This window comes from Centroberyx gerrardi, chromosome 21 (assembly GCF_048128805.1).
Source record: "Centroberyx gerrardi isolate f3 chromosome 21, fCenGer3.hap1.cur.20231027, whole genome shotgun sequence".
Classification (NCBI taxonomy): Eukaryota; Metazoa; Chordata; class Actinopteri; order Beryciformes; family Berycidae; genus Centroberyx; species Centroberyx gerrardi.
This window is the reverse complement of record NC_136017.1, coordinates 7,052,417-7,073,650: the sequence shown is the minus strand read 5'-3', so window position 1 is coordinate 7,073,650 and position 21,234 is coordinate 7,052,417. Positions and strand designations below refer to the sequence as shown.

Genomic DNA, 21,234 nt, shown 5'->3' with positions numbered 1-21,234 from the left:
GCCTACCTGGGTTGGTGCTTAACAGCTATCAGGTTGTGTTTGTGTGTGCGTGTGGTAGATGACTATCACTGTGGGTGTGTGTGTGTGTGTGTGTGTGTGTGTACATGTGGCACATGGATACGTGTCCAGTGTGTGTGCTTGATTATGCAACTGCTTGCATGCGATTGTGCACGATAGCTATCAGTTTGTGTTTGTGCTTGTGTTCGGCAGATGACTATCTTTGTGTGTGTGTGTGTGTGTGTCAGCGCTCTCAGTGTGTCAGCCGGGGCCCCCAGACAGACAGGTAAACATCATCGCCGGCCCCTCTTCTCCTTTCTGATACCGTCTCTCATCTTGTTGACTTCACCTAAGCCTCCAGATTGCATTTTGACAAGCGCCGATCATCTCGCTCCGTTCCCGGCATTCGACACCAGACGAGATGACGCCGCCGCCGCCGCCAAGCTCTTATTAAACAGAAGGGGAGACGGAGAGAGAGAGAGAGAAGTGGTGCAGAATGAGAATGGGGAGCTGAACAGACTCCTGCATCAGCGCTGAAGGGAGACAGATGGCAGAAGAATGGATAATAATACTAATACCGCTACTAATAATAATGATGATGATAATAATAGTATGCATCATTGATTGCTGCAGGGAAATTCTCTTTACTCTTGTCCCTATCCACAGGGAGGTCAGAGGTCAGGGGGTTCTGTGTGCTGCTTGCCGAAACACAGGGTTTTGAATTGATGAAAGGTGGAGAGAGGAAAACAGATGGACTGACGGAGAGACAGAGTGTTTGTGAGTCAGAGAGAGAGAGAGAGAGAGAGAGTGAGGCATGTGCGGCACTAAGCATGGGCTAATGTGTTGTCAAGGCTGAAGCGACACGCATCAGACGGAGGAGATAAGATAGGACGCCGGCGGCCGCGTTCAATATGCCGCCGGGTTTGCCGCTTCGCAAAAATAATCTATGCATCCCGGAGATGGGAGCGGAAAAGCCAAACATTATGTAAACATAGGTGAGGAAATGAAACACGGTCAGTAAGAAAAGGAGAAGCGTGTCCTTCTGTAATATATTCCCGATTTATTCCGCGCTATAGCAGAAAAGTGACTCAACTCAGAAGAGGCCTGTTTTATGTGTGTTTGACAGAACTGGATGAAAGACCCTTATCAAAAGTGAAGATTTTTCAGCTTTGGCTAACACACACACACACACATACACATACACTGAGCCGGCCTTACACTTCTCCATTCCTTGTCTCTCCACTCATCCCCTCCCCTCCCCTCCCCTCCCTACCTGTCTGCCACCTCCTCTCTACCTCCTCTCATTTCTTTTCCACTGCCTCTCATCTGTACAAAAAGCCGGGGCCAATCTGTACCCGTTACCTCACCATCCATCCACTTCATTCCCCATCTTCATTCTTTCTTCTCAGCTCCTATCGCTCCTCCGTCTCATCTTCTTCTTTCTACCCCCGCCTCTCTCACTCTTACCTTGCTATCTCATTCCCTTTCTCCCCCCCCCCCCCCCCCGCCCCCCCCCCGCCTCTCTCTCTCCCCCTCTCTTTGAAATGCCTGTTGCTGCCCCATCAGGCTGCTACTAGAGTATGTTCCCGCTCGTTTCTCACAGTGAGTAAAGTCTCTCGGAGGAGGCGGCGGTAGCATCTACTCCAGTAGGGTACAGCCAGTTATTAATTACTCCCCAATTCCTCATCTGTTCTCCGTCTGCCGAGAGAAGTAATTACGTTTCTCCCCGTCTCTCTCTCTCTCTCTCCCCCCCCCTCGTCGGCATCAGAAATGACGCGATAACCAGAAACCCAAATTACTCCCGCTGATGAGACAATCATTGAGTGAGAGCGAGCGAGAGGGAGATTTTTCAGCCCCGCCGTGCTTCACCCATCGCGGGTAATGGCACCTCGATTCGGTTTGGGATGTCTCCCGGCGCGTCCGCGGGGTGTTTCCAATTTCCACCTCGCAAAACACTAGAAGATGGGAAGGGAGAGATAGGCAGAATGAATTAGATGAGGATTTCTTTTTTCTGTCTTTCTTTTTTTTTTTGTGCGCCCCCAATAAGAGAGTGCAATCATGAGGCGGTTCCAGCTCCAATCAGCGGTTTGCAGCTGGAGAGGAGCGGTGATGGAGGAGGGACATTAGCACCGGTTCCTCGTCTGCCATGGAAGACAGAGGGAAAGAAAGGGTGGAAGAAACAATTAGAAAGGCTTTGCTTCCCTTTCGTTCTTTCTATGGACAAATAAAAGGGAAAAAAATGCTTTCTCAGATATTTAGCCGTTAGGCCCCCGATGGTAACCCTCATCCTCATTTGTGTGTGTGTGTGTGCGTGTCAATGCATGCATACGTGTGTCAGTGTGTGTCTGTGAGCGTGTCTATATGTCGATCTACAATACATGCATACGCAACTAGTGTTTTCTGTATGTTTGTGTAACTTTATGTTTTGATCCATGAATTTCTGTGTCTGTGCGCATGTGTGTGTGTGTGTGTGTGTGCAGCCAAAAACTGTCCGCTCCTCTATCCGAGCGCCGTGTCAGGGCCGATCGAGACATTTCCAAATGCATCTCCCCCACTGCTCCCCTCAGCTGTCAAACTGCAGTTTAAATGGAGCAGAAGAACCAGCAGACTAGCGGTGTTCTCTATATTGTATTTCAGTACCTGTCAAGTGCTTATTGATTGGCTGGGGTGGATTAGAATGGGTATGTTGCTCTAGAGAGTGTGTGAGTGCGCAATATGTGTGTGTGTGTGTGTGTGTGCATGTAGAGCTACGCTGGAGGTCTGTGAACTGACAATAAGCCCTCTCTCTCGAATCACACCACCTAATCCAGCGCTCTCTTGCCTTCTCTCTTTCTGCGTCTTTCTTTCTCTCTCTCCCCTCCTTTAGCCTCCTTTAGCCGTCTTGGTCCAGAATGATTTGGATCCTAATAGCCTTTTTACAGCCGCCGGCTAATGTTGCCATGGGGGAATGTAACAGGGCCATAACGAGACAATCCCATCCCATATGCAGAGGATATGAGGGGGAATTTGTCTACTTCAACAGTGACAGGAGCAATCTGTACAGTGGGGCAGCTCCAGTGAAGAAGAAAAAAAAACACACAGTATATTCAGGATTATGGTGTAGGAGCCCATTGAAAATCTAATGGACTAGTCACATCAAATAGACTTGGTTGGAACATGCACAGACGAGTACATGTATGCACACACACCACACACACACACGCAGAAAGAGAAGCCATTACCACCAGGGGCTGGCCCATTACTCTCTGTCCAGTGTGCCTGCATGTGTGTGTGTGTGTATGTGTGTGTGAGGCCCCGACCATAACGTTTCCAGTCCCAGAGGGGTCTCAGTACAGTAAGGTCCTCCTGAATAAACACCGCTGGCCTCTTTATATATAAGAAAAGGGAAGGCAATAAAGAGATATCGCATTGTATGAATTTTCCCATTCATTCTACATTGATATGCGCAGTAGGAGGGAAAAAATGGAGAGAGAGGAAGATTGCATGGAAGCATATGCATGTCTGGGTGTAATTTCATAGGCCTGCCATGGAGTCATGTTGATGCAGGTTTAAAATGCATGTCGCTGTGACATGTATGACAAGAACAAACATTAGAGTTAGAGTTATATATGTTCTTGCTGCCTTTCAGATAAATATTTGAGGGGCTTCATACAGTCAGTAACACATGAGTCCATGTCTAAAATATCTGGTAGGGTCTTAAAATAGCTGAAGATTTTTTTTTTTTTCCAAATTGAATTCTAGTTTCATGTCATTTCGTAAGAACACGTGTCACCTTTTTCAACCGGTGGATGTTTGGATTTTGAAGGAAAACTCTCCAAATGTCAAGAAATCTCAGCAATATCAGATGCCTAACATCTCATTTTGTCACACCAAGCCTCCACACTGCAAAAACATATCGCATGTGGCTGGGTGAAAACCTTGTAACTCTCAATTTTGGTGACTTTTTCACTTCAGTTAAAGGATGACATGCTCTTCTATGGGTCTTCTATGAGAAAATTAAGCTGAAAACAAAGCTGTTGTTCCTAGTTCCTGAAAAGTCGACAATTTGGAGGTTTTTCGATATCCATCTAAACAAGTGATTGAATCGTATGAGTCTTAAAAGCAAATTTGACTTAAAACAAGTGAGAAAATCTTCCGGGGTTGTTGAGATATTTTCACTTGTTTCCAATGTAAATCGCTTTGTTTCAAGAATTTTCTTCAATCAAGTGACATAACCTCGATATATGATGTGATCTGCTTCAATATTTTCCTTGAATCAAGCAAAGAGATTTTTTTCACAAAGAAAAATAACTCATATTACTGTACACCAAGGCTGTTTGGCAGTACCCCGTCCAAACAGATCACGTAATGGCATAGGTTTAAACACATTTATCTATGCCAAGTCCCCAGGCCGGGATGGGAGGAGGGATACGTGCCTGCCGGCGTGGCACACGGCTGTCTGTTGCCTCGTATTCCTCCCCCCACCGCTTGTAATCGGCGTAAGTCATCCTTGATTAACCCCTGCTGAATGACTCTAATTAGAGCCAATTAGCCCGGGCAGAATGAGACGCTCTCCATGCAGATGAAGGACATGGAGAGGTGGAAGCGGCGAGATGGAGGGATGAAGCAGGGTCGAGGTGGAGATGCGGAGAGAGGGGATGGGCAGGATGATTGAGGGATAGAGGCAGTCGGGGCAGTGGATGCATAGATAGAACAGAGAGGTGGTGGGAGGAAGGATGGAGGAGAGAGAGATTATCCAGTCACCTAGCCATGAATACACACCTGTGAAAGCTGATCGCACACAAATACGTGAAATGAACACGACTTGTTAGCACCAAATTACGTGTTGGTGGCACGTAAAGTGTTAAAATTCCGTGTTTTCCTGCATGAAATGGTTACATGACGGAGGCACGACTATAAAAAGGAGGTAGTGACACATTGAAGTAGCGCAGTGCAAAGTAAGGGTGTTGTGGTCGATGTGGTGAATGCGGTGGATGCGTTTGATTTCGGTGCTGGTGACTGGAGTTCAATTCCCAGCTTGTACAAAGGAGATTTCTACCACAAGTCAAATTTAAATTTTTAGCAAAAGTTTTTCTTATTTAACCATGACCAAAGCCTTTCCCTAACCTTAACCAAAGTTGTTTATTCGCCTAAACTTAACCATAACCTTAACCTCAACCTTGACCAACGTTGTTTTACTTGCCTAAACTTAACCGTTAGCTAACCTTTAGCTGAAAATGCCGTGTCCAATTCGTGCTCTTACAGAATCCAATTCGTGGATTTTTTTTTCTTGTGTGTGTGTGTATGTATGTATATGTGTATCAATGTATTTGTATGAATGTATGTACTTATGTGTGTGTATATTTGTGTGTATGTATGTATATACATATGTATATATATATATATTCTAGTGTCTTTTTTTATGTGTATTGTTTTTAGCCTGTGTCTCGTAACTCTTGATGAGTGGTCCTCAACTTTCTTTTTTTGGGGTTATTGTGTTTGTTGCTTTGTTTGACTTGTTTGTTGAGGAGTGACACATTAATCAAATTATAACTATCTATATGGAGGAATGTAATTTTCAAATTTTCATGTCCACAGCACATAAATCTGCATTTCAGAGTTTGCGCTCATTTCGTGCCTTTTTCTGACATCATGTTGCACCTGTGGGATACAGGTAACTCGATAGCAGTGCTACCAACCTTTCTTTATGCCTGTGAGCATTGCACAGGCACATTACTTCTTCCCAAGCACTTGGTCATAGAGGATGAAATGTTGACAGCAGGCAATGCCAGTCAGATATGAAAAAGTCAACACAGCAAACAAATTTCATTCACAGATGATTCATCTAAAAAACATGTGGTATGTGCTCGTTAAATTTTAAACAAGTGTGCCCCCTGCTAGTATTTTTCCATCCTTTTTTTCTGCTGAGCCTCGCCTCTCCGTGTGTATCCATCCAGTCTGCCAGCCAGCGCGCTTGCAGGCCTACCTACCAGATACTGATGCCAGCCTCCCCCGGCCCTCCCCGGCTATCAACCAGCAGCAGGGGTGGAGAGGCCAGGCTGAAGAGCCCACTCAGCCTGCCCAGTGATTGCCTCAGTCTATCATCAGCCAGAAGATTTCTATTATTGCAGATGGATGATTGGTCTGGCTAGCTGCCGGCCTGGCAAAGCAAGCTCATTTTAGAGCAGTTTGAAGTGCGAGCCCCACTGTATTGAAGCAAAGGGGGGGCGGAGGGGGGAAACAAATCGAAAGGGGGATTTGGTGACGGGTGCTGAAATAATGGAGCAGAAATGGTCGTAATGAGAAGCCGCGCAGACGTTGGGAGCATTATGCACGGAGGACGAGGTTGTTAATGTGGACTGCCTCTATTTCCGACAGCAATTTAAACGCTAATGGGGAAGGCTTTTCTGCTAAATAAATCGACGCCCAGCTCTTAGAACAAGGAGTTTGTTTACTGTTTGTATGTTGACGCCGGATAAACCCAAAACACCGTAGCAAATTCATTGCATTCGTGTAAGCGTCATCATCTCCTTAGCAGATTTATTCAATGAAACGTCAGAACCTTTTGGTCATAGTGGATGAAAGGTGCAGCACTCAAAAAGCAAGCACGATTATGAGTTTATGCAGTTGGAGACACTTCCAAAGGACCTTGACTGAATGAACGGCTTTTTGTATTATGTGTACCTTCTCTAATGGATTTCAAAATGTTAAGAGTTCCTCCTCTTCTCCCATTGTTGGAGAACCAGACACAGCATCGCCTTTTCCTCACTCTAATCCGTTACAGTGAATTAGGGTCAACAGGCAGCACCCAAACCAACCCTTAACCCTTCTGTGTATCAGACAAAAGACACAGTATTCACCACAGCTAACAACCAAAGGGGATTCGAATGAAACCAAACGATCATATGACTGTCATATGGCCACATCCACTTCCCCCCTCCACCATGTTTAACTTTGTTGTTCTGTGGAACAGCAAATCAAATTACCACAATACATTTCAGCTGTGAATCTGACTATTTAAAGCACTTTATGGTCTAACTTAGCAATACTGGCTGCCTTTATTGCCTGGCCTGAGGTCAGTTTGGGCTCTTGTTGAAGCATTAGACTCTGCGCCCTGTAACCTGAATCAATAGTCTTAAGGGACTTTATCTGACTAAATGGCCTCTGCACTGGAGAGATTGGAGACTTATAGGAAATACAACCCAACATGTTTTTTTTCATACATTATTGATCTTTGAATTCAGAGCTTTAAAGTAGTATATTGTGTAATAGGGGTCAATAAATGATTTTGTTTGAATTATTAACTATTGAATCAAACAATTGCAGTAAATCAGTGTCTTATGTTATCTTCTATGCTTTAAAAACTACTCGAATTTGTTTCTATTTTGTATTATCAATCATTTTGTTGAGCAGTTGTCACATTTTTAATGGTGGATATTTTAGTTTGGAACAAAAATCTGCACATGTATGATCATCATGCCTAGAGATATCTCCCAGCCAGTGCTTCCTTTGACTCTCTCTCTCTCTCTCTCCCCCTCTCTCTCTCGTCTCATCTGTTTATGTAGCGAAGATGCTTTGAACCTCAGTGCATCGGTGGCTCTGTGGCTGCCGCTGTCACCTGCTAATGTCATCGGTAATGATGTGAGGCTCGTTTCCTTGAAACGGCATCACAGAGCCGGGACTCAATCATTTCATTTACGCAAAACAAAGTGAGACAGCGACAACTGTGAACCAGCCAAGAGAGAGAACCCGGCGACGCTTTCGTCTGCAAATCATTTCACTAACACCTTTGAAGTGGCGACATGCCCCTGGAAAATGTAGCGAGAAGCCCCCGGTTTTCTCGGATGAAAGGGAAGTCAGCTTCTCGTCAACTTTTGACCTCCGTACGCGAGAGATCACATGGGGTTTGGGCCAGCTGCTGCTCCAGACGCTGCTGTTGTGTTTGATAAACGACAGTGAGGCTTTTTTTTCATACCTTATTGAATTGAACTGAGCTGGGGACAACTATAGTGATGAGTTAAACTGAACTCAAACGAAGTGAAGCGAACTCAAATGAACGGAACTGAACCAACTCAGGACAAAAATCAATTTATTTGTAATTACTTACTCCCCCTCCGCTCGGCAGTCGGAGCGCAGGTTCGGCTACAAAACAGCTGGAGCAGGTAGAGATTCAGTTTCTTGCTCAAAGACACTAATGCAAGGCGGATTCTTGCTGTCGAGAATAATAATATATTTGAACTATACAGGTGAAGCACATGGAGGTCAAATGACAAAGTACTAAGCAGGAGATCCATGGCAAATGTGATTAGCCTTCAGGAGCATCCGCCTTAAGAAAACAACCCCCACTCCCCCTCAAAGCTCTTTCTTCCTCATACTAATGAAGTCTTCTGGTCTTCGCAGAGGTGAACCACTACTCATCGGGAAATAATGCATACTGTGAGACTTAACATCTATCATTTGGCGGATACGTCCATCGCAAACGCCTTCAAGTGCCATGAGTAAATCCATTTTTAGCATGGGTGGGTCCCGTGGGAATTGAACCCCTAACCCCTGCAGTGTTAGTGCCTTGCTCTGTACCATTGCCCTATTCAAGGCTTTTTACTTGAGAGCTCTCATTAGCAGGGATTACACCAATTGTGTATCCTACTTTTTTTTTATTTGTTGAAATCTAGATGAAATATGTGTAATAGGCATTATGGCATAGCTTTTCTACCATATGCAAATACACTGCAAAAAATCTCCATCTTAACAAGTCATTTAGTCTATTATTGAGTCCTAAAATCGTAATTTTCTTAAAATAAGTGAAAAAATCTGCCAGTAAGGTTACATACTTTCACTTGTGTCCAATGTTATTGTCATCAATTAAGAAAAATCAGATTTGAAGGCTGAAAATGAGACCAAATGGCTTGTTAAGATGGATGTTTTTTGCAGTGCAGAGTTGAAACCGCCTCTTACAATGGAATACAATGCAATGCGACATTGAGACAAATGAATTGTGCAAGGCAAGCTCAGAAGACACAACAGTGGGACACGGACAACACGTAAGTTCACAACATTCGCCGCTAAATTATCACTCCCGGCAGTCTGAGGACAACGTTTAGCATTTGCATAGATTCCCTGCGAGGATTGTTTTCCAACACGCCACCGTCCTTATTGAATTCAGCTTGAAACCTGTGAGTCTAGTGTGCGCTAAGCCCTTACACTGATCGCTGATGCGGTGGGCGTGCTGTCAATATTGGCCCATTCACTGTGAGTGAGCAAATCTCCCCTTGACATGGCCAGCCATGCGAGTAATAGCTAGGATTAAGATAGGAAGGTACACACATGAATATACAAAACGCAGTATGGCGCGGGCGGATCTGAGGCGGCAGCCGGGGGAAATTACCGAGGCCTCAGATGTGCAGCGTGCATAGAAACGAGATTGACTGGGAGCTCGGACATGAAAAGACTCATTCATTGTCAGTGACCCTGATGACGAATGAAGCTTTTAAATCTGGAGCCATTGTGAATGCATAGAGGTAATTTCGACTGCTGTACGATTTCGTGTTGACAAAGTATTAGAGGCTATTGTCAGGCTGCGTGATTGTGTGTGTGTGTGTGTGTGTGTGTGTGCGTGCACCTGTAAGTGTTGAATGCAGATAAATGTCTTCTTTGCTGCCAACTCGGAGGCTTCGTCTCTGAAGGTCAGTCCCTGACAGATGCTTCGCTATAGCCACCGTTGCCATGGCTCCCCAGAGAAGCGGCGTGCTTTTCTGACCTCGTGGCTCCCGTTTTATGCCAAGTCACCTCATACAGCTTGTCATCGAGTCATTATGCTCCGCTCTCACCGACACACACACTCCCCCACACACACACACACACACACACTTACTGTACAGCACCTTTAAGTCTGGCACACGTGGGCGAACATGCGTGGGGGGGGGGCAGGCAAACACACATGCAAACATATGCAGACACCCACGGATGCAGTCACACACACACACACACGCAAAATATGCACACCTACACACACACACACAGCCTGAAAGACACTGAATTCGATACTTCCCCTTGAGAATAGCTTATCTATGGAGGCTGTCACTGAAAGCAGCTCAAACTCCCCGTCAGAAACAAGTCGCGGCTCCGTTTTCCTCATCCCACCTTATCGTTTTCTGTGTCGTGGACAAAATACAAGAGTGAACTCGCTCGCTAATTGGATGCTTGACGCGGGACATTGTCCTTTCGGCGTGATGTGACAGGCTCATAGAAAACGCTCCTTTCATTGGCCTTCAGATGAGGCCGAGGCCAGGCGGAGACAAGACTAAATGGAACACCGAATCGTAACCCATATTCAGCCTGGCATGGCGTTACCTAACAGGCAGACAGAGAGAGAGAGAGGGGGAGAGAGAGAGAGAGAGAGAGGGAGGGAGAGAGGGAGATAGGGAGAGATAGAGAGAGAGAGAGGGAGAGAGACTTCCAGAAAACTGACAGGGATTAGGCCCTATTTGTTTCCCATTTTGACTATCCCTCTCCGCCTGCTTGTGTGTGTGTGTGTGTGTCTGTGTGTGTGTGTGTGTGTGTGTGCACAAATGTGTACGTCTGTCTCCCACTCATCGTTGTCTAATTGGCACTTAACAGCTGCCCTTCATGGCCTCCTCACTAACTCCGTTTCCGCTCGCTTTTCCCGGCGTAGGAAGCAGCGGCGCCGCATCAAACATCACCCAGCTGAGAGGGCACTTTCTCTTGCACCCTTCACTCCCTTCACTCCCTCGCACCCCACCCCTCCCCTCCCCCCTTCACCCCCTTCACCCCCCCCCCCCCCTTTCCCCTCTCCTCCCTCGCAGCTATCTGCGCGGGAAGGAGTTTGCACCCCAGACAGCCCCGAGCGCTCATTATCGCTTTTCTCAGTCGGCCTGTCGCTCTGAAATCCACCCCTCCTTCCCGCTCGTCGCCCTCCTCCTCCTCCTCCGCCTTTTCCCCCCTTTTTTCCCCCGGCTCTTCCCCTATATGGAAGAGTAGCATGAAGAAGACGTCAGGGTGTCTTCTGCATCTAGGCTCCGAGCCAAAAGGGACGGTACATACGGCAGACATATGGCGAGGTTTGAAAATCTTATCTTTATTTCGCCAGGCGCATCAATCAAGAACAAATTTCCTTTTTTTTTTGCAGCGAGGGCCTGGCAAAATGTTCCGAAATGTGCGGTTTGTAGCCTCTAAACATAAAGGCAGACAGTGTGCAGTATTTGTATGAATGGTACGTTCAAACACATCAGTGCATTTGAACGTCATATTACTCTAAATGAGGTGAAATGAAGCGAAGCGCTGACACTCAAGGTCCCTCGGTTGCAGCAGACTAATGGATAGAGAAGCGAGCTTGAGACTGGAAAACATCAAGTGGACGGGGGGAGGGGGGAGGGGGAGGGGATGGGGGGGGGGAGGTGACAAGACATGCCCTCCTGTCCCAGAACAACTACCATCAATGTGCCCTTGAACAACACACATAGCCCACAACAAAGCTATGCTCAGTGGCCAACACAGGAGAGGATGGGGCTTGTACTGGGCAGCTCCCAGGTGTGAATGTGTGGATCCGTGTGACTGCAAAAAAAATTTTTTTTTTTTTTTCAACAAGTATTGGGTCTTAAAACCTTATTTTTTTGTTAAAATAAGTGAAAAAATCTGCCAATGGGGTGAGATAATTTCATTTATTTCCTTTACAAATCAACATATTTCAAGATTTTTCATTAATTAAGTGGCATTTTTGTGATATTGGTGGAGTAATCTGCCTTTTAAGAAAATTTTAAAAACAAGTGAAACTGCAATGGAAACAAGTGAAATTATCTCACCCTATTGGCAGATCATTTTTTCCACTTGTTGTAAGGAAACCAAGATTTTAAGACTCAATACTACTACTAAATGACTTCTTAGGATGGTCATTTTTTTTGGCAATGTGTGAAGCATTGCTGGAAAAACAGCATACATGCTTGCTAGATGTTAAAAAAAGAAAGTTAAAGTCATTTTTAAAACAAAATAGTGTTATGAAGTTTTAACCCCGGCAATGTCAGCTAACCATATTAGCATTCCCACATGGGGTTTGGCTGTGAGTTGGAATAGAAATGGGCTGGTTCAGTGAGCAGGGGGAGTCGAGGTCCCATTCGTCTTGTCCTGTTTAAATACACTGGTTAACTCCTGCCAACAGGGAAGCCATTCAGCAAAAGGCCAAGGGCATCTGTCATGTGTTCAGCACATTGATATTGTCCCCTTCCATCTTCCTCTCCCTCTCTTTCCCCACCTCTTCCTTTCTTCTCCTCTCTTTGTTTATCTCTCTCTCCCTCGGTTTCCCGCTGTCACTCTCGCGCTTACTCCTTCTCCCTCCGTCTCTCACTCTCTCTCTCTCACTCTCTCCTCCTCTGTCTCTCTCTTTTGATGAGAAGGAGTGAATATGCAGGGAGCTGACATGATTAGCAGCCTCATATCCCCATGATGGATGGCGCCTGCTCCATTATTAATACAGTAAAAGCACCAACTGCCAGGTAAGAGCAATGTCAGCATCCACAATATAACGCTGTGTGCCCACGGATAATGGTGTGCACTTATTTTTTATCTATGATATGCATGGGCTTGGGCCCGGGGAGGGGGGTCCTCGACTGAGAACGGGCATTAAGACGAAGCTTTCACTTTTTATTTGGTAATTCCCCGGTCCTGGCGGCGGGATGGCACACTGCAAAAATACCTATTTCAGCAAATAATCTTAATTTGAGTCTTCGAATCTTGATGTTTTTTCTGAACACGAGTGAAAAATTCTGCCAAAAGTGTGAGATAGTTGCACTTGGTTTCAGTGCAGTTTCACCTGTTACAGGAAGTTCCTTGAAATGAGGCAGATCACCTAAGTAGAATCAAGATGACCCTACAAAAAATCACTATGCCTATAATATTCCCATAATGTACCTACTTAGGGATGTAGATTGTGTCTGTTTTTTTTTCTTTTTTTTTTTTTACAGTCACTTATAGCATCGTTTAGGCTGTATACTGGCTGTAAATATATGAGCAGCGCTACCCACCAGTTGACAACCCAAAGACACGCAGATGTTAAAGGATAATTCCTGATATTTTTGTGTGATGTTCAGATGGTTCTTTTAACTTCAAACGTTAATAAAAATCAGCCACCACTGCTAATGTGCAATGAACGGGAGTCATACGGGCAACAGCAGCATGTTTCAAATTGTTTAACATAAAACAGCTTGTTGTCATTCATTTAACATGGTTTAAGATCATTTGACCAAAACAGAAGCTACATAACATTAGCAAAAATTTGCCACCGCTAATGCTAAATGAGCGGGAGACATTTAGCATGTTTCAAATGTTGGACTAAATGGTCATTGTTTAACATAAAACAATGTGTTGTCATTGATGTAAAATTACATAACATGCTGTAAAAAAATAGCCACCACTAATGCTAAATGAATGGGAGTCAAAGGGGCAACCTTCAACGCTATATGGCCTACCTCTTTAAATCACTTTAAATCATTGTAAATCAGTGACAACTCATTTTTTCTGTTATTTGACAATGATTTAACCCAAAATATGAAAAATGTTGCGCTTGTCCCTGTGCCTCCTCTTCATCTAGGTGACCAATTGTTGCTGATGTTTGTGTAGAGAACCAAACCCTCCTTTTTCAGTTTCACCTGGCTCTTAGACTGGCTCCTCCCAGGCCAAAAAACCAACCAACATCCCACGAAAACACCAGAAATGATCTGTTAAATATTTTATGCTTCGGTCAGCCGTGCGGAGATAGGCTAAGGAGGACACAGCCGTGCCGGGTTGTTGTTTTTTTTCTTTCTATTTTTTTTCTCTGTTTCACCCACCGCCGTGGAGCACATGGCCCTCGGTTGATGTTTGCGTTTACGTCCCTGTCGTCTGTTTCCCTTCTGTCTTATCTTCCCGTACTCGATCCATTCCTGCTGAATGCACCGGCAGTGAAATATAGTCTGTGTTACAGGATTATGGGAGTAGGAGAGAGAGAGAGAGAGGGAGGGAGGGGGGTTAGAGAGAGATTGACAGAGAGAGAGGGAGAGTGGCAGGAAGAGAGGGAGACAGACAGACAGACAGAGCAATAGAGAATCAGAGAGAATGAAAGAGAGAGAGAGAGAGGAGGGGAAAAGGCAGAAAATGAAAGACGAGCAGAGAGAAAGAGAAAGAAGCACAGAGGAAGAGAGAGTTGTGTCAAATGGATAAATGTCAGCGGGCGCTTCATCGGCCGTCTGAGCCCAAGCTCTCCCTCCCAAAATGCCATGTGTAAATCGCATAGCCAGGGCCGTGGGCCAGCCTTCCCTAGCACTGTAATGAGATTACAGACCTCTACAACGCTCACTGTGTGTATGCGAGTGTGTGGCTGTGTGTGTGTGTGTTTGTGTGTGTGTGTGTGTGTGTGAGAGTGCTATTGTGCATGCATGGAAGTGTGCGATTTTGATGGCTTACATGGAGCGAGTGAATAAGTGGCATTACTCACACCACCAAATAAGACATATTGAAGTAGATTTTGCTACTACTTATTTATCATTCCACACAGGGTGGATACATTTTTTTTTTTTTTTTTTGTACTTAGAGCACATGGGCTGCATACAGGAAGTCTACAGTCTGATTTCTATCAATGTGGGTCAGTATTATAAGCCTATCCACTGCCACATGTTAAGGAAGGAATTTTGTTTTTACAATATTGACAACTTTTAAACTACCTTCCCATTTTCATTGTCTATTTAGTGTGTACCCTTATTTTAAAAACTATAGTAATCCTATAGTGAATTATACAAGATACAAATATCACAACAAAGTCCCTATAGGAATATTATAGTGCCACCATAAGAGAATAACATTAAGTTGGCTAAGGTTACATGTAGTCGCTATTGAATACCATAGACACACTTTAAGTCCCTATGGGAATATTATAGTGATACCATAGGAGATACAAAATACCATAAAGTACATTAAGTTCACTATAAATTCACTATCACAGACCTTATAGGAACATTATAGGAATAATATGGTGATACCATCAGAGATGAAAAATAGCATTAATCATGATAAGGTCACTATAAACTCTATTAAGACACATATTCCCTATAGGAATAATATAGTGATACCATAGGAGATTAAAAAAAACAAAAAATACCATAAAGTAGGCTACAATAAGGTCACTATAAACTCACTATTGAGCACCACAGACCCTCTAGGAACATTATAGGAATATTATAGTGATACCATAGGAAATTAAGTACTGAGACACACAATAAATCCCTGTAGGAGCATTACAGGAATATTACAGTGTGTTTTTCCTTATGGTTAGCCAGTGAACAGCAGGTGATCCCACCTGCCTCATACATCTCATTACAATTAAAAATGTAAACCGTGGAACAATATAATCGACTACTAATGCTGTTTCCAGCTCCTGTTTGAGCGCACACGATGTTTACACCACGGCTTCTCCTCTCAGACTAGCCTTTCAGACCTTCTTCCAAATCTAATATACCCATCCATAAATAGCTCACCTATCGAGCCCATATTTGGCATGAGTGACACGGCAGGAGAGCCTATCCCGGCGCGGAGATCTGCATAGCCCCGCCTCTCCACACTCCACCGCCGCTCTAATCACTCGCCCGCCGCCCATTTACCGTATACGGGCACGCAGGGGAGTTGATTGACAAACTAAGCCACGCCCATTCACTTACCGGGCCCCTCCCCTCCTTTGGCTCCCTATCAGTGTCTATTTTGGCAATACGGATACGCATGGAGCCTCCATCACCTCCAGTCTCTTTTACGCACAAAGTCCGATAATGCGCGCAGGTACAGGAACCCCAGCAGCCAGATTTCACATCAATACACTGAGCAATTAATTTCCTCTTATGGACTAATGTGAAAGAAGTGGATGTAGAAATCTGACACAGCCAAGAAGGAGGTATATTTCTTGTGGATCATTCTTGTTTTCCATAACCGAGCGTCACCATGGATGTCTTGGCGAACCACAGTATCTTTCAGGAACTTCAGCTCGTCCACGACACCGGCTACTTCTCTGCCATGCCGTCGTTGGAGGAAAACTGGCAGCAGGTACGTCTAACTTCTAGCCGATGTAACCCTCATTACAGAGCTAGAACCACAGTCCCACCGCTGATGGTTTGCGCTCGGGATGCAGGCGTCAACTTTTCCCCGAGCGTGGCTCTCTAGTTCAGGGAAGAAATACGGAGATGAAATGGTTTATATCACTCCCATATCTTTAAATGAGAGCGAGAGATGGCAGTGTGGATAAGATGTGAACGCACGCCGGTGTTTTAACCCTGCGCGTAATAAAGCTGTCAAATGCGATTTGGGAAGATGAAGAGCTGAATCCCATAATAAAGACGGAATCGGCGGTGAATAAAACATCCGCCTCCCTCAGATTACTCAGAGTTGTGACTCCCCCCGGCACGGAGAGAAGTCCCCGGTCTTATTTATAATAGATACCCTAACATGTCTGTCTTTGTAGCATCTTTGAATGCGGTGGAAAAAAAAAATGTGGGAAGGCTGTGCGGGGAGAATAGCTGTCATGAGTGGAATATCTGCGGTTTCGCTTCCACATTTATCCCCCCCCCACACACACACACCCCCACCACCACCACTTCTTCAAGTTCATTGGATGAATATGGAGAAATGACCGAAACACAAGGGAATCCACGCAGGCAGCCACATGGTGATGGATGCGTGGGGAGACGCACCGGCACTTTGCATGGCCATTACTGCTCTCAGTTATTTTCCTCTCTGACACAGTGTCACATCTCTGTTTTCTGTTGATATCAGTCCAATTGCTGATAAAGTTTCCTAATATAAAGTATGAGTGTGTATTTTAAGGCTTGGTTGTGATTCTGTGTAATTTCCATGCGTTTAAAACAATCTTAAAATAGGCTTATCCACACTGTAGTACCAAATAGTGCTTCTCTATAGGCTTGTAGCATAGCAGAACCCTTTTTGGTGCTATAAAGAACCCTATTAGAGAGGTTCTCTATCACACATGGGTCTACATAGAACCTTTATAGTGCTGTGAAGAACCGTTTAAGAATGCAGGAAATGTTTAAAATCAGTGGTATTAAAAAATAACTTTTTTAAGAATCACACTGTGGTTTTTTAGTCTAATTTGCCATTTTCTTTAATTCTAACAAATATTAGATGTCATTATGGTTCTATATGACCACTACCCTAACCACTGAACCCTCGTTTTGCGGTGTGTAAGCGCAGAGAAGGGCCATGCGGCCGTCGGCCCACCTGCATTGCTGCTGCTGCTGCTGCTGCTGGTGGTGATAATGCTTCCCTGCTGCACTTGACTGACCGGGCAAAAATCATTGCATGGAAATTTGATGCCGGTATTGTTCATGCAATGGGAGCTTCAGCTTTACCCCCCCCCCCTTACTCTCCCTTCTCCCCTGTCCCATGCGTAAAGAGAGAGAGAGAGAGAGAAACGGCGGTGCGTGACCACGAATCCACTCGTTGTGGCCAGGCAGTCTAATTGGCATCCCACTGTTAGCCACTGACGCATCCTTTCATAACAAGTCTCCAACTCCCCCCTTCACTGTCAGTGAATTGTAAATTGCAGGAGTCTACATTTACAATATGCGGTCCATTTCTCTTCTGTATCTTTTATATCACACCCACACCCTGCACATTACAATCAATACCTATAATGCAAATGGCACGGTGCTGTAGGGTTGTGTAGGTAAGGCTGACATGGCTCTTATCTTATTAGACTGGAAATGTCAGTCTGCTCTGACTGGAATGACTGTCTGCACTCTGCAGCACTGAACCGCTCCAAGACAACAGTAAGTGAATGGCTCAGTTCCAAAAGACAACGTATCCATTTTGGAATAAAAAAACATCATTACCTCAAGTTTATCATTCACTGTCTCTGAAATATAGAGGATCCAGTTTGTAGAAGTGTAATTGTGTCAACCAAGCATTTACGTTATCTACTGTCCTTTAGAGACTAGCATAATTTGTTTTTCATTTTGTAAGAGAAAGTGACACTTTTTCACATAGTGGTTATCTCATTTTAGAGGTAAACTCTTCAACTGTACCCGCAGCTTTAGTCCCAGGTAAACAGATGACATTTCAAGAAAGAAATGTCACAACTTTCTAGCCTGATAATATCTAGATCCCCGTTGGACTCGTCAGGGATGTAAGCCTACAAGCCTCTTGCCCCTTCTGCCATTTCTGCTTACAAATGTGTTCACTCATGTTTCATCTTTTTATTATACACATTTTTTTTTACCATCATCATAATTCAAAACAGGACAGAATATTCATGAAAAAACAAGTTTAAAAAGGGCTAATTGCATCTCTCATCATCAAAAAAATAACAGGTTTTTCTAGGGATTGACCTTTTTTTGGTTGAACCACTGTGTCACAAATATGCACAGTTCAGTCTGATCCAATTTAAAAGACCTCTTTCTACCAATGTGCTGGATCTTGGATCAAGGATCTTCAGCCTTGTTAGTTTTGTGTCCCATTACAAGTCAATGGAATACATATCTAAGCTATAAGAAGTTTTTGGAAAAGCCGCCCTTGTTCTGTTTACTGTTGGGATGTGAAGATTGCCTTGTGTCCTCCTGAACACGGGGATTATGACTTGTAACACACTTTAAAGCCTCTCTCTCCAGCACAGACATGTTTTTGGCAAAGCCAGCCTTGTTCTGTTCATTGTGGGGACATGAAGATGCCATTGGCTCCTCCTGAATACAGGAATCATGACTTGTGGCTCGCTTTAAAAGCTCTGTCTATAGCAGAGACCTATGGTTTGAGCAATCCCCTCTGTATTCCAGGCACAATTCAGATTTGATGCTTTTACGGGGTCTGATGGGGAGATAGGAGGCCGTTGTGGTCGGCCCTAAATGGCTCCCTGAGATGCGATGGCAAGAATGATGACTGTGTCCCCTGTTGGTGTCTGTGAGGCATGATTCAGATGGTTATAGGGGGATGGGGAGTGGAAGAGGAGGAAAGTGTTTTGGAGGTCTGCAGATGGTACATTTGGGGCTGCGATTTGTTCCATTATTGAACCTAACAGTGCCAAACTGAACTGCGCTGTCTTGTTCCAAATCCCAATACAGTTGGTTGTTCGGAGTTGGAACAAACAGCAGGATTGACTTGGATCTGGAACAAGCAGAGCTGGTCAGAACGTACTCATTATTTGTGGAGCCCAGTTTCCCCGAAAACAAAATCTACACATGTTCTCTCGCATCATTTTACTAACAGAGATGGCTTGTAATCTCGGCTGCAGCTTCCAGTGCTTGTTATCCTGTTTTGCAAGGATTTTCAGCTGGGATTCGCCTTGGTAAAGCCTGATTTGGCTTTACTGTGGAGAAGATACTGGCATATTGGTACAGGTAGTTGCTATAGTGTCAAAGATGTAACAGCTGGATTGAATTTCAGGCGGAATTGATAGGATTTTTCACCTGCCTTCAGGCTCCATTGGATGATGCGCCCTCCTCCACAGCACTTGACCCTGATGGGCAGGATGTAACAGGACACCACCGATGTCTGTCTGTCATTGACCTCAGGACACACTCCATACCCTCCAACACACACAGTCCCTCAGGGTTCAAACACACACACACACACAGACTGAGTGCCTACCCAGTGTAATGATGCCTACCCAAGCAAAATGGCTGTATGTTGCCGCACGGTGCTTCTATATGTGGATATGTGGACAAATCTGTTTCTAAATGTGGAGGTAGCAGCATGTCTCTTCAGCACGACCTCCATATGTGCGCTTAGATACGTCCACTTACATTTCTTCTTGCACGCGAGCACATGCGCGTCCGTCCGTCCGTGCACTGCCCCGCCGGCAGCAGCAGCAGCAGCAGCGCCGTCTGGGGGGGGGGGGGGGGGGGGGGGGGGGGGGGGGGAATGGAGAGGTGGTGGAGGGAAGTTGCCGAGCACGCACATTCTCCCCGCCGCAGGGTTTCGCATTTCACAGTCCGGTGGGCTCGAAACCCCCCCCCCCCCCAGGAGCGACGCGCGTACACAGATAGACAGACAGAGAAGAAGAGGGTAAAGAGCTGTGGTGTCCTGAAGAAGAAGAAGAAGAAGAAGAAGAAGAAGAAGAGGGGGGGGAAGGAGTGTAGTGGGATGCAGACGGATGGGAGTGTTTCGTATTTGGCTGAGGTTGCTCCACGCTGGGCCGTTAAAGCCGCCAGCAAGATATATCGGCATGGTGACCCGGATCCCTCTGTGTCAGCCTCTTCCTGGATGGAGAGGAGGAGGACGGCTAGAGAGAGAGACGAGAAGATAGAGAGTAAGAGATAGAAAGAAAGACAGAGAAAGAAAGGGACAGACTGAGAAATTGTGTGTGCAGCTACGTGTATGTATGCGTAAGTGTAACTGTGTGTGTGTGTGTATATATATATATATGTGCGTGATGTGTGAGCGCACATCCATATGCGGCCGTGCGCGTGTCTGCGTACGTGCGCGCCCGTGCCTATGTGTCTCAGTATGTTATGTAATCCTCAGTAGGCCACAGCTGCTTTCTCACACACAGCAGGCAGGCCGGGGGAGCGCAGCCAACTGGCCCCCTCCTTCCTGTGTCTCTCTCTCTCGCTCTCTCTTCCTCTTTCTCTATCCCCCCTTCTCTCTCTCTCTCCCTCTCTCTCTCTCCGCTTCCTCATATAGAATCAGCACACTATGGATTTTTGATCTCTGCAGGGCTGTTGTATAAGCGCAGGACTTGTGCGTTTTTCCCCACGCTACACGCTGCTGATCTATCTGAGGACATCGGTCATTGTAACACCCAAGTCACTTTTGCTCACTTTTTTTTTTTTTTTGCAGAGATCCAGTGATGAGAATGAAGTGTAGAAGTCTGCTGTAAATCCCTGTTATTGATGTTGTATAATGTTTTTACTGTCCAGGTGAGGAGCTGTAATAAACCTCACTTCTCATATCTTTTTGCATGACCTTTTACTCAACTGCTATTTGATGTAAATTTATATGCAAATCAAAATCAAATCAAATTGGTAACCGGCGCAGGTTCAGGCTAGTATCCTGCGAGCGGAGGAAGAGGTGGATAAGAGGACGGGCGAACTGGGATGAATCTCATTCGTCTCAACAGAGCTCCTTGCACTTGTCGCCTTTTCCTCACCCGTGGCTTTATTAAAGTGTCAAATCAACTGTAAGTATTTGACATGGAAAGGCTGAAATCAAGGTTGGATGCCCCCCAAAGTGAAATTGAGTTAATTCCCTTTCAGTCTAATTGACATCTGGTCCTGTTTTCAC

The 21,234-nt window shown here is 45.1% G+C and overlaps 1 protein-coding gene across 1 annotated transcript in view; it reads left to right on the top strand.

Annotated features, from left to right (window-relative positions):
• Positions 1 to 15,948: 15,948 nt before the first annotated feature.
• The window catches only part of LOC139926983 (Krueppel-like factor 7), a 34,341-nt gene continuing 29,055 nt past the window's right edge, over positions 15,949 to 21,234 (top strand). Inside the window, exon 1 of the mRNA XM_071918932.2 lies at positions 15,949 to 16,050. Coding sequence (XP_071775033.1) covers positions 15,949 to 16,050 — 102 coding nt within the window. The remainder of the gene's footprint in view (positions 16,051 to 21,234) is intronic.